Source organism: Dipodomys ordii, unplaced genomic scaffold, assembly GCF_000151885.1.
Source record: "Dipodomys ordii isolate 6190 unplaced genomic scaffold, Dord_2.0 Scaffold10, whole genome shotgun sequence".
Classification (NCBI taxonomy): Eukaryota; Metazoa; Chordata; class Mammalia; order Rodentia; family Heteromyidae; genus Dipodomys; species Dipodomys ordii.
Window position 1 is genome coordinate 20118692 of NW_012267226.1, and position 26699 is coordinate 20145390.

Consider the following 26699-nt stretch of genomic DNA (forward strand, 5'->3'; position numbering starts at 1 on the left):
TCTCTGAAGCCCCTATCATGGTCTGATAGATGGTTTCCCATGCTAAGCAGACTCGGCGTGGCAAGAGTTCAAGCCCCACGACCGACAAAAAAAAGAAAAAAAGTATAGGAACCTAATACTTCAGACCAGGAGCTAAATCAGTGATTGTTCACTCTGGTAATTCATGAGCACAAGTCTGTGTGTGTGTGTGTGTGTGAGAGAGAGAGAGAGAGAGACAGAGACAGAGAGAGAGACACAGAGAGAGGGAGGGAAAGAGAGAGAGAGAAAAACTAGGAATTGAACTCAGGTCCTGGGGGTGCTGTCCCTGAGCTTTTTAGCTTAAGGCTGACACTCTACCACTTGACCACAGCTCTACTTCTGGCTTTTTGGTAGTGAACTGGACATAAGAGTCTCAAGGGCTTCCCTGCTCAGGTTGGCTTCCAACCTTGATCCTCAGATCTCAGCCTTCTGAGTTGCTAGGATTGCAGGTGTGAGCCACTGGCTTATCTCACTCCTTTCATTGGGACTTCACACGTGCTAGGCAAGTACTCTGCTCTTGAGCAACACCCCAGCCCCTGAGTGTCACTTTAGGAAAAGAGGGTGCTTAAGCTCTACTAAGACTTCCAGAACAGGAGCTGTGGTGAGGCTCTACAAAGAGCCACCAGCAGCTCCAGCGTGAAGGGAGCACCAGTGGGTTAAACCCCAGAGCGGTACTCATGTGCCACTCCTATCACGGTGGCCCAGGCCTTTCCTGGGACCAGTGTGTGGCGCACAGTGTGACTCTCCTTCACAGACTTCAAGGAGTTCCACGCCATAAATTCCTCACCTGAACACCACATGCCCCTCAACCAAGGCAGGAAAGCGAACGATTTCCACACATCATGTTTATTTAGAAATAATTCATCAGAAGAAACAGGTTGTTCTGATTCTCTGTGATTTGCCCCAGGGGCTCACCCACAAATACAATCCACATGAAGGGTCTGTCAGGTGGAGTGCTTGAGGCTGCCCAGACCAGGCCCCATTTCAGGGGCCAAGTTCACACTCTCTCCCCTCCCTCCTTCATCACAGCTGTTCCTCCTTCCCAGCTGTCCAGTCTTCCTGCCAGGTTCCAAACCCTCCATCTTCGTCCCCTGGACGGAGGCCCAGGGCAGCCAATAGGCAGGAGTGTGAAGCAGCTGTGACAGAGGACAGGTTCCTACCACTGCTGAGATGATGGAGGCCCTCCTTTCTTCTCAGAAAGTTGGCTCTGTTTTCAAAGTTCTCGCAGATGACTTTTTTTCAAGTGAGTTATTTGGATCTGACCTGAGAGAGGGAAGAATTGGATACTGTACAGAAAGAGAAGAAAGAAACAATACATAGGTGTAAGAAGTCATTCAATAATAACATCAATTTTTTCATGTGTCGGACCCAATACTGACTTTCACATGCCTTTTCACACTTGGCCCTTCCCCCTGGTGAGGGGAAGGGAGTAAAATCACCTTCACTGTAAGGAAATTGAGGCTCACAGAGTCTAAACCACTTGCCTCTATGTTAGATAACCACTGAGCCAGGATCTGGACCCAGGTCCTTCTACTGCCACAGCCAGCGATCTTCAGCACCGTGTGTGGTCCTAGGAAAGGGACTTAGCACGGTGCTGTCCCTTGATATCCACAGGAGATTGGGTCCAGAAATTCTAGACACCAGAACCCACATATACTCAAGTCCTTTATATCAACTGGAATATATTTGCATATGTGTGTGTGCATATATCTGCATATATCCTCCTCTACCCTTAAAATGAGCTCGAGTACTTACAATGCTTAATACAATGTAAATGCTCTACAAATAAGTGCTATATGATATTATCTAGGTAATAAAGACAAGGAAAAGTCTGTATGTGATCATTACAGACACAATATTTTTTGTAAATATTGTCAAACTCTGCTTGGTTGAATCTATAGATAAAGAAGTCACGGACACAGAAAGCTAGTTGTCCATTAAAGTAAATTGGTGTGTGTGTGTGTACCTGTCCTGGGGCTTGAACTCAGGGCCTAGTGCTGTCTCTGAATTTTTTAGCTGATGACACCTGGCAAGTTGCTAGCACATCATGTCACATAGCTACACACAAGAAGGATGGAGGGGGGGGGCTGGGAAGGTGGCTCAGTGGTAGAGCGCTTGCCTTGCATGCCTAAGGTCCTCAGCACCACATAAACAAAAAAAAAAGCCGGAAGTGGTGCTGTGGCTCAAGTGGTAGAGCGCTAGCCTTGAGCTGAAGAGCTGAGGGACAGCGCCCAGGCCCAGAGTTCAGGCCCCACAACCGGACCCAAAAAAAAAAAGAAGGATGGAGGGGAGATGAGTGACTCTTGTCAGCAACTTCCCAGGGAACTAATGTTTTGCTTGGTGACACAAGGCCAGGTCTGTGATCTCGCTGCACCTTTGGTAGGCCTTGCCCATGGCAATAAGCTAGGAGTCATATGTCCTTTGCGGACATGACAGTCTATCATTCCACAGGCACAAAGGGGGCCAGCCTTCCTGAACTCAGCAGAACAGCTCTCCTTCTGTCACAGTTTGGGGGCCAGAACTGGTCTACTGTGGGAGCTATTTCCTGCCAGCTCCTTTTGTCCCTACATGGCGAGGTACCTTTGCTGTGTGCTAAACTTCCTTGGGAAACCGCAGAAGTCTGAACCAGGAAAAGGGTGAGATTTCATGTCTTCAGCCTGTATGGCAGTTAGATTATGCAAAGGTAGCAATAAGGCACAGAACAAATCTAAGGGTCAGGGGGATTCTACTTTAGCTTCTCCCCATTACCAATTGTGGAGGGAGATTTCATTATGAGGCACAGGTGAACCTCAGATTTGCAACCCTCCTGCCTTAGCCAGCTACATGCAGAGATGACGGGCACGCACTGCTATGCCCCGATGCTTTGACCTTTTGATAGAAAACAGCATCTTGTCCAAGGATTCTAACACACTTTCTTCATTAGGTCTTGTTTCATTGAGGCTGTGCTAATGAGTCAAAGACCTGTCCCCACTCCCAAAGAATGCCATTCTTCACCTTTTTTTGCCACTAAAATCAGTACTTTGTGGTGATGACTTGTAATTTTGAGGTTGAGTATAAAGATGAGTTTAATGAACACACTGGCTGCTACCTACATGTTTTCCTCAACTTTGTGACTATTTGTAAAATCCCTGCCTTCAGTAATCAGCCCTCCCCACCAGTCTAGTCACACCCACCACCCAGAGCTTGCTACATCCTTCCTAGCTCGGGCACCTGCTCCAGACGCAGAGCCCAGCTGAGACCCAGAAGCATTCTCACCATTGTCATGTAGGTGGCCTCTGATTGTCCACTTGGCTCTTCCTCCCCGACATCCCATGGAGGTACTGAGAAGTAGATGTGCTTCTAGAGGGAAAAGTGATAGAAAAGTTCCTAAGAATAGGGCAAACCTCTTGCATCAGGGGAGAAACTCCCTGTTCCTATCAGCAGATCATCAATCAACAAAGCTGGTAAGCTGAGAGAAGGGAGAGAGAGAGAGAGAGAGAGAGAGAGAGAGAGAGAGAGAGAGAGAGAGAGAGAGCACTAGAGAATTGTCACCAAGAACAAGCATTTGCTCTTCAGTCTTCCTTTCCTCCCTAACAAAGTGTACCACCTAAAGAACCAGTTTGTTCCAAAGTCCAATGTCTTTGTTTCTGTGGGCAGACTTAGCAGGGAACCCTTCCCTTCCTAAATGACCTGTATTCTGTGGATATTTCCTCCTAATTAGAGTCTGGGAAAGATGGCATTAATTAGCAGCTAATTGTGAAAATCTCTCAGAGGGTTTATGAGGCAGGAGCAGCCCTCCCTGAACCTGGCATCTAGGAGGACATTTTGTCATTCATAGTCATTTTGTGATTCACAATCTTGTCACTCAGTCCTGTCCTGGTGACATAAGGACATATTCCCAGGTTTCCAGGGGCCACTGCATTGCATTTTTTGGAAAATTCTACTGTTGAGATGAAAACAGTCCAAAAGGTAGAAAGGTAAGTATTAAAAGAGGAGTTTCAGAAAGTTAAAAAGGGAGAGGATTCCAGGCATGGTGGCATATGTCTGTAACTGCAGCTACCTGGGAGGCAAAGGTAAGAGGATCATGGCCTGAGGCAGGCCCAGGCAAAAAGAGTGAGAACTTGTTTAAAAAATAATTGAAGTGCAAAGGGCTGGAGGTAGGCACAAAGCACAGAGACCTTGTTCAAAGCCAAATATAGGATGTGTATATATACATACATACATACATATATATGCATGTATGTGTGTATACATACAACCAAGTACAGCATGTATGTATGTGTCTCTGCCTCCTGAGTAGCTGGAATTAAAGCTATGAGTCACCACACCGGACCTGTGATTTTCCTTTCTATTTACACAGTGCCTCATGGATTATAAAGCACTTGCCTATTATCATCTCATTGGAGGCTTACAACAATACTGTCAGGCAGGAAAGATTGATAACTTTGGCCTTATCCTCATTTTGATGAGAGAGAGTGGGAGAGTTTTCTATTCCAGGTCCAGGGCTTTTGACTCAGCCCTCTTGCTGCCCAGGATATCTGCTTGTTGCCCAGAACTGGTCTGGCACAGTCCACCCTGCCCCACCCCATTCCACAGGAGTTCTTACTGCAGAAATGAAGGCTTCTAATGTCCCTGCTATACAACAAGTAAGACAGGTTCCTGGGGAAACAGCCACCACCCTCTATCTCGCAGTGTTCCTGGGTGGAGTGTGCAGGCAGCACACAGGACAGGCAGCAAAGGGTGGGGGCATCTCTCACCTCAGGAGTATCCATCCCTGTTTTCTCCAGGTTTTTCACCATGGCTGAAGAATTTACTGAACTGCAAGGCATGAAAAGCACATGAAATTAAGCAGCAGCACTGTTTATTCAAGCATGCCTACACGGGCTCCTGCATCACTCTGTAAAAAGAGGCCTGAGGAGAGAACTATGCCCTCTAGAACAATGTTCCACCCAAACATCTCTTCTCATGAGGAGCACAGAGCCATGCTAGACAGAGTTGAGACTAAAACCCAGCTTTGACTTCTCTATTACCATTCTAACATCCTTCTGTCTACAGTAGGAGGTATAGTGCAACAGGGCACTGGAAAGGGGTGCCTGTAGTCACAGCTGCTTCAGAGGACGGCTCAAGCAAGAAGATCTCAGGAGCCCAGGAGGTCAAGGTCAGCTTGGGAAACACAGTGAGATCTCATTTTTTAAAAAGTCAAAGCTGGGTGCCAGAGGCTCACACTTGGAATCCTAGCTACTAAGGAGGCTGAGATCTAGGCAGGAAAAGTCCATTAGCTTCTTATTTCCAACTAACCAATAAAAAGCTGGAATTGGAGTTGTAGCTTAAGTGACAGAGCACCAGCCTTGAGTAAAAAAACTGTCAGGCAGAAAAGTCTACTAAGGGACAGAGTTCAAACCCCAACACACATATCAAAAAAAAAAAGACAAGAAATATGGGCAGTATAATTTCAAATGAATGTATAGGGACTATGAGGTTCTACTTTATCATTCATCCTCTTGACAGTGCTGACCACCAAGAGGATGTGGGTGAGCCAGCAGGGGGCAGCAGGTGTTCAATAAGACCAGGGCTCCTGGCCTCTCCTAGGGTGGGCCAGCTCCAATTGCACATGGCCTCACCCCCACCAAACTGTGTTGTGGCCCCTTCTGGGTCTTCACTTTTGAGCTCTGGAACAATCACCTCCCACTTCTGCCTCTAAATGTACCCGGCTCCCTCTTTGGCTAAAGTAGAGATTAAATTATGGAGATATATAGAGGACACACACACACACACACATACACACACACACACACACACACACTACTGTTTTCCTCAAAGCAGAAATATTTTTTATTGTATGTTCTGATTGTAAAGTTTTATGTTTTCACTGTAAAATGGGAGACCTTGTCTCAACCCTCCCTCCACAGTAACCTTCCCCCCACTTCCTCAAGCAGTGAATGGTACTGCTAGGGTTCTTACGTATATTTTTTTCTTTCCTTTTTTTTTTTTAAACCAGTCCTGGGGTTTGAACTCAGGGCTTAGGGGTCTGTCCCTGAGCCTCTTTGTGCTCAAGGTTAGCATTCTACCAATTGAGCCACAGCACCATGTCTGGCTTTTTTTGAGTAGCTTATTGGAGATGAGAAGAGTCTCATGGACTTTTCTGCCTGGGCTGGCTTCCAACCACAATCCTCAGATCTCAGCCTCCTCAGTAGCTAGGACTACAGGGGTGAACACCAATACCTGGCTCAAGATTTATATGCTTAATACCAAAGTGAATGAGGATGGTGGTAGGAAAGCACAATGAGAAAAGGAGCTAGAGCTACCCACAGTGACATCCAATGTGACAAGATGATTTATTGATGTTGAATCCCCACCTGTGACCTATCTATCACTCTCCCACTTTGGGTTGGAGCAGTCCTGCATCCCTACCCTCCCAAACCACAGCAGGTACCTCGTATTCCTGTGGCTCCTCTTCACAATCAATATCAAAACAGGGAGCAGCAGGAGAGTGGTGCAGATGATCCCCACAATGATCACCAACTGATTCCCGCCCAGGCCCTCAGGTCCAGAAGTTGCTGGAATCACCAACATTTGGGGAAAGGGAAAAAAAAAGGGAGGGGGAGGGTCTCACAACTCAAGAAAAGAGCCCAAAGCCCTAATAACCCTATGTCAAAAAAGGAGCAGCCAGGTCAGGAAGTAGAGAAGGCCAGACCCTACCTCATACTGGACTACTGGGAGCACTATGCCCATTCCACTGAGAACCACAGTCTGGCCCTTGCTTGTCCCTAGAGGAAGGTAGGTGGGCGAAGAGACTACTATTTCACCCACAGTAGACCTCCCTTCCTCCTTAACAATTCTATTCTAAATTCTGGATTGCCAAATGACCTAGAAATAACAGGCACTTTAGAGGCTGCTAATCTTTCAATGAGCAAGTGATTCTTTTGACTAGAATACAGGCGACCACATTCCACTCATGTGGTCCTAGTGCTCCATCGGGATCTCAGAGGCACTTACAGACATACACCAAACACTTTCTCTGGGCCAGACATCACTAGGCACAGAGGATGCCTCAAAGACAAATGCCTGCAAGGAGGGAGACAAACGTGAAACAGGAATCTAGGACTACTATAGGTGACATGACAGAAGTCTGTATGAAGCACAGAGACAAAGGTGCCCCATTTTATGGAGAGCAGATGACAATGGAGACATCACTACAAGATGACAAGTGGAACTGAAATATTCTGATTTGTAATTTAGGCTGAGAATGAAAACAGAGACAGAAAGCAGAAGACAGCCAGAACTAAGAAGATGGCAAAGGTCTACAAGGAAGACAGCTTCAAAAGTTAGAAAGAAATGTCAGGCCTCATGAACATATTACATCATAGGTTACAGGAAATGAGAGAATCAAGACAAGCTCCTAAGCATCCAGTTACGAAACTGTGTTGTTCTGTGGTGACACTTCCCTGACTTTGCAGGGATGGGCTGAGGAAAGACCTGTAGGGGTAGGTTTGAGTATGCTGTACTCAAAGGACCCGAGGGAAATTTGGGTGGAGTGGATCTACACACTATATGTATGTGTACGTATGTGCACACATACGTATTTGTGTGTGCATATATACATACATATCTCCACATCATGCATACCTAGCTACACATATTCAATCAGCCCTTCCTATAATGGATTCAACCAGACGCAAGTTTAAAATATTCAGCAGAAAAACTGTATCATGCTGAACATGTACAAACTTTTTATTCCCTTATCCCTATTCCCTAAGCAACAGGGCATAACAACTATTTACATTGTATTAGATATTGTAATCTAAAAATGATTTAAAGTACACAGGGTACATGTGTATATTTATGCAAATATTATGCCACTTTATATAAAGGATGTACATATAGATTTTGGAATGGGGGGTGGAGCCCTAGAACCAACTCCCCCCAGATGCCAAGTGATATTATACAATGTATTTGTGTATATATGATTTTGTCTATGTGTGTGTATTTCAACATAGAATGCATATAGACAACAGCATCCTAAACCATCAAGGATGAGTAACTAAAATGCTACTGGTAATCTAAGATAAAACAGAGCAGAATCAGATCCTCATGCAGTGCAGTGAGGAGTTAAAGGGAGATGAGCCAGGAAGACACCAAGTGCAGATATTTGGCTGACTGTAGTGATGGCTACACAACTCTGAATATATTAAAATCACTAATTTATGTACTCTGAATGAGCAAACTGTATAGTTTGTGAACTGTATCTCAATATTGTAAAGCTGTTTCAAGAAAAACAAAGATTTAGCAGGTGTGGTGGCCCATGTTTCTAATCTTAGACATATGGTAGGTAGTTGCAGGACAATCTTGAGTTTGAGGTCATCCAAAGGGAAGTTAGTGAAATCTTATCTCAAAAGTAAAGATAAATGAATAAACAAATGGGTTAAGGGTGTAGCTCAAGTAGTAAAATGCTTGCCTAGAAAGTGCCAAGCCCTAGCTTCAATCCCCAGGACAGGGCAGGGCAGGGCAGAGCAGGGCAGAAGTACTATGTCTGTGGGTGGGGAGGTGTCAAAAATCAGCATGCCCCCTCTATGGTATGTTTTTCTCTTCAAAGTGGATGGAAGTCTTCTGAGGACAAAGCATACATAGAGATGGTAGTGCTTTAAGAAATCCACCAGTGCTAGCCGGGCGCTGGTGGCTCACGCCTGTAATCCTAGCTACTCAGGAGGCTGAGATCTGAGGATCGAGGTTCAAAGCCAGCCCAGGCAGGAGAGACTATGAGACTCTTATCTCCAATAAACCACCAGAAAACCGGAAGTGGTGCTGTAGCTCAAGTGGTAGAGCGCTCGCCTTGAGCTGAAGAGCTGAGGAACAGCACCCAGGCCCAGAGTTCAAGCCCCACGACCGACCGACAAAAAAAAAAAAAAGAAATCCACCAGTGCTTCTCTCTCCAGGTGGGACTCTGCTACTAAGAGGCTTCCTGTGTAAAGACCAGGAGGCATCTCCCAGTCTACTGCTATCTCCCCTCCCCCATCCAACTACAGCCTAGGCCTGAAGATCTTCATGAGAGGTAAAGTCCACTGGCCACATCCTGACTGCTGAGCCCTGGTTTAACTTTAACTCCTCACTGACCAACCTTTCTCAGACATCACAATCAAGTCTTTATTCTCCACCACTAGCCTGATGCACATGGTTTGCCAGAATACGGAAACTGTGATCAGAAAAGCCCTCTATTTTGTGGGTTGTTTTTTTTTTTCCGCCATCCCTGCCTGTCTCTTGCCAGCCCAAGGTCATTTTCCCTTTTGCTATAGAGCACATAGCTACTCCCAGAAAGCCAAGTAAAAATAACTGAGACTCAACTCAGTCCTCCTCTGAAATCTTAGATCTTTACAGCAGTCAACTACACCAGCCAGGGCTGGTGTTCACTGTATACTAGCTCTCTCTTCCTTAACTAGCACCAGCGCAGAACTTGAGTGAAGCAATTCAGACCATAGGAAGCCAGGTTGAGAGAGAATGAGAGGACAGAGAGAACACGAGGAGAGAAAATAGGAGAGAATAGGAGGTATCGCTCTCAGCTGGAAGTGACACTTCACCTGTGTCTTCCTGAACTCTGGCCTCCCTCCAGTCTTGGCCTTGCTACCAGCTGTGGTCCCTCAGTCCTCCTGCCCCACCCCCACCCCGCCTTGCCCAATCAAATGTATACATCTTGAATCTTTCTGGATTGCTTGCAGCGTCACGGTTTTCCTGAACACCACATTCCCCAGGTAGATGCTGCAGGTGTAGTTTCCTTGGTCAGACACCTTCACTCTTTGGAGCACGATGGAAGCATCGTTGTGGAAAGTGTCCCCCACCAGGGCTACGCGGTTCTGGAAGCGGCCCTGGCCCTGAGGGTACCCCATGGGCTTGTTGAATTTGTAGTCATAGTGTAAAACACTCTCCTCCTAGAAGGGAAAGGCACAAGCGTAAGGCACAAAGCTGGCAAAGTGAAAGGGACGTGGATGGGGATGGGGATGGGGGTGGAACCCCTCGGAGTCACAGGGCCCCATCGGAAAGTATGTGATAACACAGTTGTATACGCACGCACATCCCTGTGTCTACTGGCAAAAGATCACCAAACCAGGAACAACCATTCCAGCAGAACAGGGTGATTTAAAGAAGCTGGAATAAAGGAATTTTGCCTTCTCCCAGCAAATAAAGCAAAGGCATACTTTTACTTTCTATAGCACTTCCAGCTGGATTTCTCACTGGCACCTGAAACACATCTAAAACTGAGCTCTGACTTGTTTCTGTAAGCCAGTTCCCTCCAGTTCATCCCATGTCGGTAAATAGTACTGGCTTCTTTCAAGCTAAAGATCTTGGGAATCGCCTTGATTCCTTTCTGTCTTGAACAGCTCAGCTCTAACTCCTTAGCAAACACTATAGTGTCGACCTTCAAAACACATCATGAAGCCAGACACGTCTCACCTCCCATTATCCTCTGGTCCAAGCCACCCCGCTTCTCTTACCTGGACTCCTGCATAGACTTTCTTGTCTCCCTGCTTGCTCTTCCCTATAATCCATTCTCAGCAAATGAATCTTTCAAAATGTAATGTATACCACATCATTCCTTAAGGGCTGAGCGAGGCAGCCAGGTCTGACAAGCTCCAAAGCCAAAGAAAACCAGCACACAGCACTGATGACTGAGTCCCCTCTCCCTGCTCTGTCTTACTACTAGCCAGGAGCTTCTACTGCCCCCCCCCCAAGGTCTTATCTTCCTTGCCTTGGCACCCTGTCCTGAAGAGAACGTCCACCTCACTTCGGTCATTTGTTTCTTTTCTGTGCTGTGGAAAACACATCCCATCTGAGCCGAATCACCCACATGGACCTCGAACTCTAAGGGATAAAACAGTAAACCCAGTCACATCTTAAGGTATAACTGACAGAATTTCTAGAAGATTTAAAATTTAACCAAAGACCTTCAATATCAAAAATCACTGTCACTTCTACTGTTCATATTCCTCCATAGGTGACCCAGATGATTGATTTTTTGTGAGCCAAGTACTCAGAGGCCTTCAGTCAATCCAATATGGTATCCTCGGTGATAACAGAATATCTAACTACTCACAAACATCAAGTCACTTATTTCTTCTGTCTTTATGCTGCAATGAACTTTTTCTGGTCACCTTTAAATTCATTCTCTCCCACCTCCCCCTTTTTGTTTTTGTCAGTCATGGGGCTTGAACTTGGGGCCTGGGCGCTGTCCCTGAGCTCTTTTGCTCAAGACTAGCACTCTACCACTTTGAGCCATAACATCACTTCCTGTTTTGGAGTGGTTAATTGGAGATAAGAGTCTCATTCTCACGGGGTCTTTTCTGCATGCGCTGGCTTTGAACCATGATCCTCAAATTTCAGCCTCCTGAGTAGCTAAGATTACTGGTGTGAGCTACCAGCACCAGACTCTCCCTTTTACTAGAATTCTTCCCGTGAATTCCAACTCTGCATCAAGTGTGCATTGCAGAAGTACCAAAATCCAGGTGCTGGTGACTCACACCTGTAATCTTAACTACTCTGGAGACTGAGATCTGAGGAAAGACCAGGAGACTTTTATCTTCAATTCACTACTGGACGTAGCACAGTGGCTCAATTAGCAGAACACTAGTTTTGAGCAAAAAGCTCTGGGAGAATGCTCAGGTTGAATTCAAGTTCTAGGACCAGGAAAGAAAGAAAGAAAGAACAGATTCTCCAAGCCCCCCACTGTCTGTTGTTCAACTTAAGACACCCACATCTGTGTAGCATAAACAGGAAGTGGAAAGTTGAAAAACTCATTCTTCTATTTACCCCACTGGTTGTTCTAACTGAAAAAAAAAAACTGTATCACTGACTTTCTTCAAATTCTTCTTTTATTTTTATAAATTGTCTTGGGACTTGCTTAGGACTTAGTTCTGGCTTCAGTACAGGTCACAAGATTTTTTGTGAATTAGGCCAAGCTAGTGGGGAACTTTTCCTTTGATGTCTCTTTCTGTTTCTGTCCTGACTTCTCTTTTCTTGACTCTCCCTCCATGAAGCCCCTTCCACTGGCTCTGCCTTTCCAACTGCAGACTCTTCCTTCTGCCTAGTTGTATAAGCAGCTGACCTCACCATATATTTAATGCTTAAGTCGTTCCAAGAGGTCCCTGAAAAGAAAACAAGAGCCATGAAGTTTCTGACTTCCATAATGCCCTACACACACCAACCACAAAGTTAACTAAGAAATGAAAAGCACTAGGCATCAGTGGTTCACATCTGTAATCCTAGCTATTCAAGAGGCTGAGATCGGAGGATGTAGATTCAAAGCCAGCATAGGCAGGAAAATCTATGAAACTCTTATCTCCAATTAAGCACCAAAAAGCTAGAAGTAGCCAGGCACTGGTGGTTCACACCTATAATCCTAGCTACTCAGGAGGCTGAGATCTGAGGATCACAGTTCAAAGCCAGCCTGGGTAGGAAAGTCCATAAGACTCTTATCTCCAATTAACCACCAGAAAACAAAAACTGGTGCTGTGGCTCAAGTGGTAGAGCACTCACCTTGAGCTACAGTGCCTGGGTCAATGCCCAAGCCCAGAGTTCAAGCCCTAGGATAAAAAAAAAAGCTAGAAGTGGAGCTGTGGTTCAAGTAGTATAACCTTGAGCAAAAAAGCTGAAGGATAGCACCCACACCCTGAGTTCAAGTGTTAGAACCCACAAAAAAGGAGGAGGAGATGGAGGTGGAGGAAAAAGAGGAGGAAGAGAAGGAGGAGGAAGAAGAGGAGGAACAGAAGGAGCAAGCTACAGCAGCAACAAAGCCAGGCCTCCTGGTACACAAGTATAATCCCTAAAGAGGCTGTCTTGAGGCAGAAGGATTGAGAATTTGAGGCCAGCCTGTTTGAGGCCAGGGAAGGAGAGAAAGAGGGAAAGATTTCAAAACTACGAATCTACTGAAATCACTTTCTCCATTTAGAGATGGGAAAATGACGTACAAACAAGTTAGAGATCTACTCACTTTTTTTTTATAATTCCCAGAAACCTTAACATAGGTAACTATAAAATGCAGAGGTGGCATTGATATGGCTGACTGATAGGAAACATCAGGGTACAGTAACACCAAGAGGGACATTGATATCAGAGGAATTTGCTGTCTTTATGTCATTTAATAAATATGTGTCCTTAGGCAAATCACTTAAGCTCTCTGAGCCCCCATCACCTCAGCTGTAAACTGGAAAGGACAATGTGAACATCACAGGGTCTGGTGAAGAGAAAATACGTTTAAACTAATGACGATCATCGTTATAATTTATTGAAGACTCATCCTGTGGTTAAGTACTGCACTCAAAGGCTGGCATTTGTTCAACAAAATCAGCTCCCTTGCTTCTTCCCGAGTCTCTCTTGCCCTGGCCCTCTCTAAGTCGGTGTACCCCGTACCTCTTAGCATCTCTGGCAGCACGTGCACTTGCACTTTTTTCTTCACCACCACGTTCTCCCCCTGCCTGCGGATTTCACAGCTGAAGTTTCCCCGGTCAGCCTCTTGCACATTTTCCAGCAGGAGAGAACCGTCGCTGCGCAAGATGTCGCCCACCAGGCGTGCCCGATTCTTGAATCGCCCCACAGACACACTGAGGTTGGAATAATAGTACATCACATATTCATTCTGGAGGACAACACAACATCAGGGGAAAAATAAATCAAAAGAGGAGCCAGACTCAAGATTTTTTTTTTTTGGTCGGTTGTGGGGCTTGAACTCTGGGCCCCACAGTTAGATGATGTTCAGATGTATGATCTAATTCTTCTGCTGTTGTAGGCTGGTATTCTCAGTGTGCTGGCTGCCCTCCTCTAGCCAGTATATCACACCACGAAAGGAATCACCAACAGGAATTAGTTACAAACTAGGCGAAGGACCCTGGGGACTTTTAAAAAAATTTCTACTCACCCCCCAAAAATTAAAAAAAGGCAAGGTGCTGGTGGCTGACACCTATAATCCTAGCTACTCAGGAGGCTGAGATATGAGGATTGCAGTTCAAAGCCAGCCTGGGTAAGAAAGTCTGTGAGACTCTTATCTCCTAAACCTCCAGAAAGCTGGAAGTGGTGCTGTGGCTCAAGCGGTAGAGTGCTAACCTTGAGCTGAAGAGCTGAGGGACAGCGCCCAGGCCCAGAGTAAAAGCCCCATGACCGACAAGAAAGAAAGAACAAAAGAAAGAAAGAAAAGAGAGAGATAGAGAAAGAAAGAAAGAAAGAAAGAAAGAAAGAAAGAAAGAAAGAAAGAAAGAAAGAAAGAAAGAAAGAAAGAAAGAAAAGAAAGAGAGAAAGAAAGAAAGAAAGAATATATCCCCCCCCACACACACACACAAATCAGGACATTGTTCTTATGCCTAGCTCAAAGTTCTTCTGTCTAGACCACAGGACTTACCCCTCCCACCCACCTTCCCTACTCTACAAAGGTCAGGAGGTAGAGAAAGGAAATGAAAAGAACTTTATGTGCCTCTCTTCCATCATCCTCTCAACCACCTGAAAGTTGAACATCGCAATTGTTACGATTGTCTTCTTCACAGCTCAGGAAGCTGAAACTCAGCACAGATGGGCAAAGCCCTATGGATTATAAAGCCAAGTATCTATGCTAGCTGGAGGCTTAGTGATGACATCCATTGAAACCTAAGCTCTGGTACCACCACCTTATGGTACCTGATGATTGACTCTGTCTCTGCCCTCCTTGTCCTTACACCATCCACAGTGAGGTTTCCTCCGCATTACCTTCGCATGCTCTCCTGATGAGAACAGCCAGTCTACTTTGATCAGAGGTTTCTCTTCTGTGCTCTGGAACTTACATCCCAGCAGAGCCGAATCACCCATATGGACCATTAGCTCAGGAGAGGAAGCAATCAAATCACTCAGGCTCAAAGAACAACCTATAAAATTCAAAAGCAAGAGGGCATCTCATTTATACAAATATCTCCAATGGAAGTCAATATCAGTCACAGCTCCTTTTCCTATGATCCAGCACAGACTATCTACACTCAGAGGCCCCTCACTCCAACTGGCATGGCATCCCCACAGGTAAGAGAAATATCCTCTGGGTATCTGCGTGGTTCAAGTCCGAAAGGGTTGGCAATCTTCATATTGTAACAAATGCTATCTTGATCTCTTCTCCTATCCAGTCTCTTCCATTTTTTCCAGCATTTCTCCTCTCAACCTTTCTAAGAAAGGAAATCCAGAAGTCTCTCTTTCCTGACCATCAACTTACACAGCTACTCAACATAAGCAGGAAGTGATATATTTCTTGCTCTTAACTTTCTCAGTGGTTCCCTATCTGAATAGCCAACTCATTGGCATTTTTTTGTTTTCTTCCTCCTTTTCAAAAGGTAAGTTCCTCTTGAAAAGTTCCTTTTAGTTCCTTCACAAAAGCTTATCTCTGCATTGCTGACTGCGGTGCAGATCCTAGTAAGTAGGCCAAAGCAGAACACAGCCTTCCCTTGAATTTCCTTTGGGTTTGCCCTCCTTCACACTCACACCCACCAGCTTTGCCAGCTCATGTCCCTGGCTTTTCAGCCTCTAGGCTTTTGTACACATGCACACATGTACCTATTATCTGTTTGTAGCTCAACAAACTATAAGAGGTCACTAACAAAGAAAACCATTATAAGGACATTTATGTTTTACAATATATGCTCCATGCACTAAGACAACAAAATCAAGAGACAAATTTAGATACTGCCCAGCTCATATCAAAGAAGAGCCAAGAGAACACATATGGGAATGAACAAAAAAAAAAAAAAAAGAAGTGCCAGTTTTTCATCCAAGCTGTTTTCCTGAGAGAAGAGAGCTAACTTCCTGTTCAACAGCAGGCCCACACAGTGGGAAGGATGGAAAAGAAAACAAGAACTCTAAACCCTTTGGACAGTTATTTTGAAGGAAATCAAAATCTACTCCAACAATTATTTGGAATTTTCCTGTGAGGAAGAGCTGAGCAACGTGTGTGTGTGTGTGTGTGTGTGTGTGTGTGTGTGTGTGTGTGTGTGTGTGTACACCTGAATGCAGCTAAAAATGTACGAGGTGAATTCAACATTAACAGCACTGTTTGGAGAATTAAGTGGAAAAATACGCTAAAAAGCAACTGCAGCAACCAAAGCAAGGAAAAACTGAGGCCTGAAACTGAGGCAAACTCTCTTACACAGAGCTCCAATCTATAATCCAGTTACTCAGGAAATGGAGATCTGGCAGTTCAAAGCCATCCTAGGCAAAACGTTAGTGAAGCCCTAGCTCAACCAATAACTAGGTAGTAAAAGTGTACATCAGTGAAACCAGCTATGTGGGAAGCACAAGTAGGATACTGGTGCAGGCTAGCCCAGTCAAAATAACTACAGCAAATGGGCTAAGGACATAGCTCAAGGGGGAAAGCACCTACCAAGCAAGTAGGAGGACCTGCATTCAACCTCTAATACCACAAAAAAGTATAAAACTCCATGACAATATCATCATTACACACAAGAGTTGGACTGGCAATTCCCTGGATGGAAGGGTAAACAAATGCAGATCTACTGGGACCATCCCAATGTACCCTGGTTCTGTGGGGGAAAATCCCCAATATACAGAATTTTCATATGCATACATATATGTATCTACGTGTTAGAGCACCCTCCACATCACCTAAATCAAAGCAAAGGCAACCTTTCTGGGTGCTTTGCTGAGTCAGTGTTTACTTCACTGTCCACATAATGAATAATGATAAAGAGCCAGATATGGTGATGAAGACCAGTAATCCCAACCCTCAAAAGGCAGAGGTCGGAGAATTGGCTGGGCCTATGTGATGGGACTTTATCTATCTATCTATCTATCTATCTATCTATCTATCTATCTATCTATCTATCTATCTATCTATCTATCTATCTATCTATCTATCTGTCTGTGTGTCTGTGTGTTTCTGTTTATCTATCAATAAATAATTAAAAGCTTTTGAGAACAAACTATCTAATTTCTTCTCCCTAAAAAGCTGTACCTACAGAATAAGAAGAAAGACAGGGAAAAGAGGCTGAAAGAAGGAAGGAGCACTGTGGTGCAAAGTGGTAAAGTGCTATTTTTTTTTGGGGGGGGGGTCCGGTCGTGGGGCCTGAATTCTGGGCCTGGGCACTGTCCCTCAGCTCTTCAGCTCAAGGATAGCGCTCTTACCACTTAAGCCACAGCGCCACTTCCAGCTTTTTTTCTTTTTGCTTATGTGATACTGAGGAATTGAACCCAGGGCCTCATGGATGCAAGGCAAGCGCTCTCTACCACTGAGCCACCTTCCCAGCCCCTAAAGTGCTACTTTTAAGCAAAAGAGCTCAGAGACAGTGTCCAGGCCATGAGTGTAAGCCCCATGACAGAGAAGAAGGAAGGGAGGAAGGAAGGGAGGAAGGGAGGAAGGAAGGAAGGAAGGAAGGAAGGAAGGAAGGAAGGAAGGAAGGAAGGAAGGAAGGAAGGAAGGGGGAAAAAAGCAACAGGAAGCAACCATAGGCACTTGGGTGAGGTATGAGAAAGCCAGAGCAGTCTTTGTAGAAGGAAGTGCAGCTTAAGTGGAAATCTGAGGGTTAAGGAAGCCTTGGGCAGGCTTTCTGGGGTAAGAGGCTGGAGGAAGAAGGCGAAGGTTCCAGGCAAAGGAAACCACCATGTACTGAGAAACAGTTCTGTGTTTGGAAACCGCAAGAAGGCTGGGGTAGATAAGGCAAGAAAACAATGAAAGGGACCTTGGGCTGATCTGTAACTATTTCAGTTCCCTAAAGAGTAGCTGTGGTTACACTCATCTGGTTGAACCACTACTAAATATCCCCACGCTGCTGATCACATATATGGTATATAACATGTGAGCACCGTTATATATTACAGACTGTGATAGACAATTTGCTCCAGGAAAGTTAGAATGAACTTGTGACTTTAAATGAGCATCATTATTCCACAATACTGTGAATTTCCGGAAATTATGTAATCACTTAATCACTATCAAAAAAAAAAGAACCTCGGGGAAGGGAGGGAGGGAGGGGATGGTAGGGGGAAAACAATGGAGGGGGTAACAATGTTCAAGAGGCAAAAGGAAGTGTACTCATTACCTCCCTCATGTAACTGTAACCCTCTGTATAGTATCTTTACAATAAAAAAATTAAAAAAACAAGAGTAGCTGTGGTTAAAGTACAGGAATGCCATAGAGAAACTTGCTTCAACTCAGAATATCAAAGAACACCCAATAGGACCCCAAAGACATTCTGTGTCTGACAGAACCAGAGGAAGGCTCACTTCTTCAAGAAAGAGTATCCTGTAAAACGCTTGCTCCAGCAAATGCATAAAGTTCCAAGTCCAGGTTCTGTTTTCACAAATCAAAAGGAGTTGAAAATACATAAAATAGATTTCTGAAAACGTATGAGACTTAGAGAAATCAGATCCATCCTTGGTCCCTTGGCTTCTACTTACTCAGTAACACTGCAATCAGGGTAGCAATCAGTGGGCAAAACATGCTGCATTCAACTTTTCAACTTTAAGATAAAAGAAAAAAATAATCAGAAAATCATGTCAAGAGAAGTTTATAAGTTTAACAAATCAATAATGAGTACCTAACTGGGCTGAATCTCAAGTTCAAGGCAAACCTAGGCTACATAGTAAGACTCTCTGTCCCCTCCCACCAAAAATTTACTACTTTCATATATATATATATGGAATGCTCAGCCCACATGGGAAAGAGAGGATACACAAAGAGGGAAATCTCAAACTCAGTTAAGGATATTTTTGAAATTTAGGATGCAAAAGGCCATATAAAAGGTGACCTTTTAAATTTTTCCAGTATTTTAAGGAAGGGCAATGGAAGCAGAATTGAGAACTAGCCTATGCATGTGCAACACTATTTCTCTAATGTCTTCATATATTATTCTTGTGTGTGTGTGTGTGTGTGTGTGTGTGTGTGTGTATGAGTATATATATATCATTTTTTGGTATTATTGAGGATTGAATTCCGGGCTTTCTGCTTACTAGCAAGTGGTCTACTACTTAACTCATGTCTCCAACACTTTAATACCTATTATTTCTGATATTAATTAATAATTTCTGATATATATATGAGTATATATATACCATTTTTTGGTATTATTGAGGATTGAATTCCGGGCTTTCTGCTTACTAGCAAGTGCTCTACTACTTAACTCATGTCTCCAACACTTTAATATCTATTATTTCTAATATTAATTACAGTATATCTGCTCCTGGAACAAGATTCACTGCTATAGATAATGGCCACAAAAATTTATAGCTAACCAGGAGAACCCTAATACCAAGGAGTTAACACCACATCCAGTCCTGGGTTCCTATCTGCAACTATGCCTATTTATTGCAAATGGGCCCCCCTGCCACTGGGAGAATTCTATCTCTGAATATGCTAAGTAAGGGAATCTTTATAGAATTAACAGCAAGCTGCCCCTCCTGACTACTTTCACTTATAAAAAGTGATTTCCTAAGAGACTTCTTACCTGTACTCTAATCAACAAGATCCTCCACCTGCACAGCAGGGTCAAACTATTTCATTTTCTTTCTTAGATCCCAGCTGACTTCATGGAACCTCAGCTTGCTTGTCCATAACAGGGCAGGAATCAGTTTTTGTAGATAATGGTGCTTTGGAAGGAGGAAGTATTACTATAGAAAAATCTCATTTTCTGTAACTCAGACAGAAAGCAAGTGTATAGCATTGGGGAAGATTTCCAATTCTAAGCTCCTGCCTTTGCGAGAACACAAAAGATGAAGCAGAATGAACTAGAAATTTTAAAGTTTCCATTTTTAATACCCTCTAATAATCGCTGATCTAGATATGTCAGGGGTCACATTAAGTGATACCAGACAGAAGGGAATCTAATGAAAACACAGATCTCAAGACAGCCGTAGCCTTATTCCTGTGCCATGTAGCCCAAGTTGCTCCACACATACATGGATGATGGCCAAACAGGCTTCCTTTATAGCATATCCTAACTTTAGTTTGTTCTGTCAGCTCATCTGAGATCCTGGTCACCTTCTGGATGAATCGTTCCTGGGAGGTTAATTGTATTCCCTCCTCCATCTAGCAGACAGCAAGCTGTTGGCACTTAAAACCTTCCCAGCAATGTTTCCTTTGAGCGGAGGAGTGATGGTTGATTTACATGTCTGTCACCAACTCCTACTCAAGTTTCTACACTCTCAAGGACAGGACTCTTAATTGTGCTTTGTCCTGTTCTTGTGCTAGAAAGCCTATAAAGTGCTTGGTACATACTGGATAAATGTTCATCACTAAACAATGTGACCATTACACTGAAGTCAACTTCAAGGCATCCTGCCACCCCACTACTGTTATTCTAGAAGGAAATCAGCCACTTGAAAAAGACTGAATCTATTTTCCAAGCCTGACTCATTTGAGAGCCACACCCAAATACCTTCAAAGTCTAGAAAATATGAGATCTGATGAACAGAAGATACCTACTTTCAGCCCTAAATACTCAAATGCATCATTAAAGCTCTGTGTGAAGAGAGAAGCAATGGTTTTAGCAGAAAGAGCATTGGGTTGGAGATTTTTTTTTATTTTGTTTTAATTTGTTTTGTTTTGTCTTAATTTTCCTATGGGCTGACCTTCTGTTGATTACTTGATTTGGGGGACAATCAGTCTCTCTATATATCACCTTCAGCATTAAAAGATCAGACTTTCCTTTTTTTCCTACTTAATAGAGAACTACAATAGATGTCAGAAGGGTAAACACTAGGCTGTGCGCAATTTACATACTAAGACTCACTTAACCTTCCCCACAACACCGAATGTTTTCAGAAGAGGAAACGAAGGCCCAGATGGATACAGTGACTTGCCTAAGAACCTGGCAAGAGCCATGATTCAAACCCAGAAAATCTGGTTCTGAGCCTGTGTCATCACACTGTACTGCTTCTCCTTTGTAAAAGTCATCAGTATTTTAAAGCCAAGTTTCCCTGCACTTTACTTGTCAAAACAAAATTAATCTACTCCTCCTGGATGGATGGTCTCTTAAGCCTCATTGCACATTCTTGTATCCCTTCCCTCCTGTTCATCTTTCAGATGTAAAGTTAAATGTCATTTTGTCAGGGAAACCTCCTCATCCTAAGTCAGAGCCCCCTAGCCTCACTTCAATGGTACTAGTTAGCTTGACGTGAGGTTAAGCACTTGTTACAACTTACAATTAATTATTGTGTGACTATCTAATTAAAGCCTTGATTTCTGCTACATGAAGACTCTAATCTCCAGGTGGCCAAGCACGGTGCCTATGCACTACTCAAGTGTTCGGCATGACGTGAGGTGCAGAGATGCACTTACACACTTCATCACATGAGATCACAACACTCTGGTCATTCACCAAGAACACTCACGTTTAAATTTCCTAGGTGGTGGGAAAATAGTCATAAACTCTTATACATATATCTCCATACACACGTGTAACTCTCTCTCTGCACACACACAAATATGTATATATACACATATACTTATTATAGTTGTATGTCATTGAATGGTGATACATTGTCATTTGGTGATTCCATCCTTGTATAAGCATCAAACAGAGAATCTCAGGGGATCATTGTCACACTTTGGTTGTCATTCACTAAAATGTTATTCAGCACATGACTATATATTCTGAATTCTGTATGTATGAATATCAAAATTATGAATTACATCTATGTATATAAAATAAATCTCAGTTTAAAAAAAAACAACAAAAGCATTCAGAAGCCACTTAAGCACCCTGGCAACAGATGACCATTTAAACTCCTCCCACACACTTCCTTCTTCCAGATACCAATTTGTCTCTTCACCCAACATTATTGAAATAATACTGTATAGTAAGATATCTAACATATGTATCAAATGTTTAGACCTGAGCTCATGACTCTTTTACAAAATAACTCCTTCTCACTCCCAAGGGGTATGACTATCAGGGTCTTCTCTCCTATTATTGATGGTGTATACAGTATGGCTAGCTATCCTTGGTATAATTATGACAGAAAAAAAAACTTTAGAAAAGAGACTTAAGGCAGCTGCCACTATTCCATTACCTTCTTTCCACGGTCTCCTTCCAGTTCTCAATGCTTCTCTGGGCCTAAGGGTTTCCGCTGCTTGTTTACCCTCCCCCTCCTCATCCCATAACCCGCCTCCATCCCCCGCCCTTCCAGTCCAACCTCAGAAGTGTTTAGTAAGAAAGCGCCTGTGTCTGGCAGAACCGGTGTGAGTTGAAGATACAGTCCTTCCCCAGCCGCCTGGATAATCAAGAGTTTTGGCCAGACCCTGTGAGCACACACCGAGATAGAGTGAGAAGCCAAGCGAAAAGCACAGACTATGGCGCTGAAACAGATTAATAAGGAACTTAGTGATTTGGCCCAGGGCCCTCCTGCACAGTGCTCTGCAGGTCCAGTTGGGGATGACATGTTTCACTGGCAAGCCACAATTATAGGACCTAATGACAGCCCATCTCAAGGCGGTGTATTCCTTGTGACAATTCATTTTCCTACAGACTACCCCTTCAAACCACCTAAGGTTGCATTTACAACAAGAATTTACCATCCAAGTATCAACAGTAATGGCAGCATTTGTCTTGATATTCTAAGGTCACAGTGGTCTCCTGCTTTAACGGTTTCTAAAGTTCTTTTATCCAGTTGTTCACTGCTATGTGATCCGACCCCAGATGACCCCCTTGTGCCAGAGATTGCACAGATCTATAAAACAGACAGAGATAAGTACAACAGAATATCTCGGGAATGGACTCAGAAGTATGCCATGTGATGCTTCCTTAAAGTCAGAATAACCTGCATTATAGCTGGAGTAAACTTTAAATTACTGTTCCTTTTATGATTTCTTATCTAGCAGCTCCCCTATCAGACAAATTTTATTTTTTGTTTACCTCCCTCCATTCATTTACAGGCTCATCTGAGAAGACTTAAGTTCTTCCAGCTTTGGATAATAACTTTTAGAAACTGTAAAGTAGTTACAAGAGAACAGTTGCCCAAGATTCAGACTTTTTTAAAATGGAGCATGTGTAGTATGTGGCCAATATCTTCACTCTTCACTCGGTTATGAGACTAAACCATTCCTCACTGCTCTAACATGCTAAAGAAGCCATCTGAGGGGGAGGGAGACAGATGCTCAGTTGTCACATCAAAGGAAAGGACATCCTTGCAGCATCCATTCTTGTTTAAGCCTTTCACTGTTAGAGATCTGAGAGTACATGATATACTTTATGCTATAACTGATGTGGCTGGAGAATTGGTATTGAATTTATAGCATCAGCAGAACAGAAAATGTGATGTATTTTATGCATGTCAATAAAGGAATGACCTGTTCTTATTCTACAGAGAATGGAAATTGGAAGTCAAGCACCCTTTGTATTCCAAAATAGGGTCTCAAACATTTTATAGTTTTCATTTATATTGTTAGGAGGCTTGGAGCTAGTAATCTATCTTCCAATACACTGTTTGATATAGCACTGAATAAATGATGCAAGTTGTTAATGGATGAGTGATCAACTAATAGCTCTGCTAGTAATTGATTTATTTTTCTTCAATAAAGTTGCATACACCAGTGAGTTAGCTGACTGGATTAATCAGTATGGGAAACAATGTTTACAAATGGAAAACTGTTTTTTGTTTATACTGATGGGATTTGCTTCATTGTTTGACATCAAATGATGATGTAAAGTTCAGAGAGTGAATATTTTGCCATGTTCAGTTAAAGTGCACAGTCTGTTATAGGTCGACAGATTGTTTAACCTGATTTATGCAGAGTTAATAAGATATTCAAGTAGTGTAGCTTTAATATGCTGCACATAATACTGGCAGCCCTGGAGTTCATAAATGGACTTGGGACCTAGCAATTCTGGAACGTGTATGTGGAACTTCTATTATTTTCCAGGTGCATCCCCTAACTAAAACTTCTCTGTTATCATGTACCTCTTGATAGCTGGGGGAAAAATGGGAGTGATAGTGGGTCACATTTTACAAATAAAAGTACTATTAATGTGGAAGTTATCATGAGGCTGTGTTGAAATGACTTAACCATGAGATACTGGGCATCCATGGAAATGGGTTTGTTCAGCTATTTACATTAATGAGCATTTAAATGCAACAGATATAATTTCAGGTGACTTAACATGAATGAATAAAAGTCAATGCTATTGTGAAAAAAAGGAAAGAAAAGAGACAATAATAAAGAGACTGCACAGGCTATTAAAATGACCCCAAACATGACAAAGGAAGGGAGAGGTGCTGTCTCCAAGGCCCAGTATTTGCCCTTCTTAAGGACAACTGATCACTGAGCACAGACAACTATACAGTTTCCCCTCACTCATAGCCCACTCCATCATGGTTCTAAGTCCTCTCAGCCTTCCTACCTATTCCTTGTACCTTTAGGGTCTCAGTTGTTTCTAGATATACAGTACATGTAATCACTCCAAGATATAAACCTCTTAAAATTCACTTTCATGTTTCCTCCCAAGACCATGTAATATACACTGTGATATTACATGGCTTCTGTAATACAGTCCAGGTTACATCTGCCAATGCTTTACTCGTATGGGACCTTGGAATCTGCTATATGCTCCTGTTCCCTCAAAACCAGGTTATTGTATGAGTCTCTCTTGAGGTCAGATATGATGAGAAAGAAACAATTTGGCTTTTTTGAAAGGTTTGGATATTTTGACCCATCATGGCAAGGTTAACTATTGGTCTAGCATGGAGAAAGGAAAAACAATGAAGAAAGAGTTTCTGTGAGCTCAAGGACAGCAGACACAGCTCTACATAAAGCAGCAGACAAAAGCTGAAGCCTTGCTAGGCATGATGGCACACATGTAATTCCAGCAATTGCAATCATGAGGTTGAAGCAAGAGAGTGTAGGCTACAGTTTGTCTCAGAGAGAGAGAGAGAGAGAAAAAAAGAGAGAGAGAGAGAGACCGAGAGAAAAGAGACAGAGACAGAGGGAAAGAGAAAGGGAGGGAAAGAGAGAAGGAGAAAGCTGGAGGAAAGGAAGAAAGTTCAAGCTTTATCATTGGTCACTCATTATTTGTGTGTAGGTCAAGCTATATATCATTTCCTTAGGGAAATCTGTGTTCTAGGTCAGATTCCCTAACCACCTGTAAACAATATTCATTCTGCATTTTTTCTGTGGACGTTGACATTAATTACTCTACACTACAAACACTAAACTGCACCTACTGGAATACCTTATGATAGTCCCTCTGCTGCAACTGACATTTCTGTGACTGCCCTCATGCTCCTAAAGAGTTGCGAATTAAACCAGCCTGCCTCTGAGTGAGAGCCAGCCTTCCTCTGAGAAAAGTTCAAACAATGGTACACAACACACAAAGTCATTGCTTACCCAAGATGACAGTACCCAGAAGAAGCGATGCACTGAGATCTCTCACCACGGCAGTTCCCACACTGACTGAAAATACTTCTGCCTGCACATAAAGCCAGGCTCAGAGCAGACCACATATGTGCGTGCATTCTGAGACAGCTGCAAGAGGCACAAACAGGAACCTCTAAATCAAGGTTCTCCTTTCAGTCATTTGGCCCAGTACCCAATTTTTACTTATGTTTTCATTCTGAAAAAAAAATGTATGGTATTCAACTTACTGTACATCCCAGAGCTCTGTAGATATGGTCTTCCAATTTGGATGACAAACTTTTTATATACAAGATCTTGAATGGCATTAGGCAAACATTGGCTGAGAAAGAAATCAACTGCATGCAAGCACAACTACAGTAATTCAAAGATTGACACAAAACATTTGGCACTGTGTTCAAGATATAGCAACCTCTCCCCACCCCACCTCCACCCCCAATACAGAGATATGGTACAGGCAATCATCCAACGCCTATTTCTAAAGATGTGAATGTCTGCCCAGTCTTCCAACTGTAGATATCCTATGACCATGAGTTACCAGCATTTCTAGTAGACAGGATTCTAGTTATTCTCCTAGAGAACCTAGGAGTTGGCTCATCCTAGATAAAAACTCAAGCCAGGCGGTGGTGGCTCATGCCTGTAATCCTAGCTACTCAGGAGGCTGAGATCTAAGCATCATGGTTCAAAGCCAGCCAGGGCAGGAAAGTCAGGTGAGACTCAGCTCCAATTAACCACCAGAAAACCACTTGCTGTGGCTCAAGTGGTACAGCATTGGCCTTAAGCTGAAGAGCTCAGGGAGAGTGCCCAGGCCCAGAGTTCAAGCCCCATGACCAACCATTAAAAAAAACAAAACAAAACAAAAAAAAAAAAACCTCATGGATTCTTCACTTTAAGATGTCTCTCAGTCTTTCTAAGTCACTACTTCAAAGTAAATGCTCTCAAGATTCTCACTTTAGGCCTTGGGTATGATTGTTTTAACCCAGGCCTTGGCATGCTCATTTTTTAAAAACTTGTCTGTAAAAGGAAAGAAATGTATATATCACCCGATGTGGAAGAAATAACTATTGTCAAAGCTCATAGAACTCATAAACTTTATAGACCACGATACAGACAATTTGCCCCATAAAAGTTAGAATGTGTTTGTGACTTTAACTAAGTATCAATATCTCACAATACTGTGAATTTATATAATCACTTAATCGTAATAAAAATTGCTATTAAAAATCTGTCTGTATCATTTGAAAAGCTTTTGTTCATTCTCCTCAATATTTCCACCATGGTGTGTTTCAAGCTAACCAACTCACAAAATTTCTAAAATTTAACTCTCAGCTCCTGCTGGGAGCTCCAGCAC

At 43.2% G+C, this 26699-nt stretch overlaps 1 protein-coding gene and 1 pseudogene across 2 annotated transcripts; one reads left to right on the forward strand and one right to left on the reverse strand.

Annotated features, from left to right (window-relative positions):
• Window positions 1-848: 848 nt before the first annotated feature.
• Amica1 (adhesion molecule, interacts with CXADR antigen 1) lies at window positions 849-25428 on the reverse strand. Of its 2 annotated transcripts, XM_013009801.1 has the most exons (11): window positions 25322-25428; window positions 19446-19587; window positions 18400-18461; window positions 14716-14870; window positions 13393-13618; window positions 10736-10848; window positions 9680-9917; window positions 6431-6554; window positions 4755-4815; window positions 3274-3357; window positions 849-1304 (listed from the first exon to the last, which is right to left on the reverse strand). In XM_013009801.1, exons 3-11 carry the CDS (start codon window positions 18440-18442, stop codon window positions 1212-1214), a joined length of 1137 nt encoding a protein of 378 aa, XP_012865255.1. In that variant the 5' UTR covers window positions 18443-18461; window positions 19446-19587; window positions 25322-25428; the 3' UTR covers window positions 849-1211. The 2 variants fall into 2 exon arrangements, with proteins under 2 accessions (XP_012865255.1, XP_012865254.1); XM_013009800.1 differs by lacking the exon at window positions 19446-19587 and having other exon boundaries at window positions 25322-25427.
• On the forward strand, window positions 22161-23536 carry LOC105980844 (annotated as a pseudogene).
• Window positions 25429-26699: the final 1271 nt, after the last annotated feature.

Coding starts and splice junctions, on each gene's coding strand:
- Amica1 (XM_013009801.1), bottom strand. CDS start 18,442: ATGTTTTGCCCACTGATTGCTACCCTGATTGCAGTGTTACTGA. Junction 6,555..9,679: donor AATCCAGAAAGATTCAAGAT/GTATACATTTGA, acceptor TGGTGATTCCAG/CAACTTCTGGACCTGAGGGC. Junction 3,358..4,754: donor CAGGGATGGATACTCCTGAG/GTGAGAGATGCC, acceptor TTTTCCCTCTAG/AAGCACATCTACTTCTCAGT.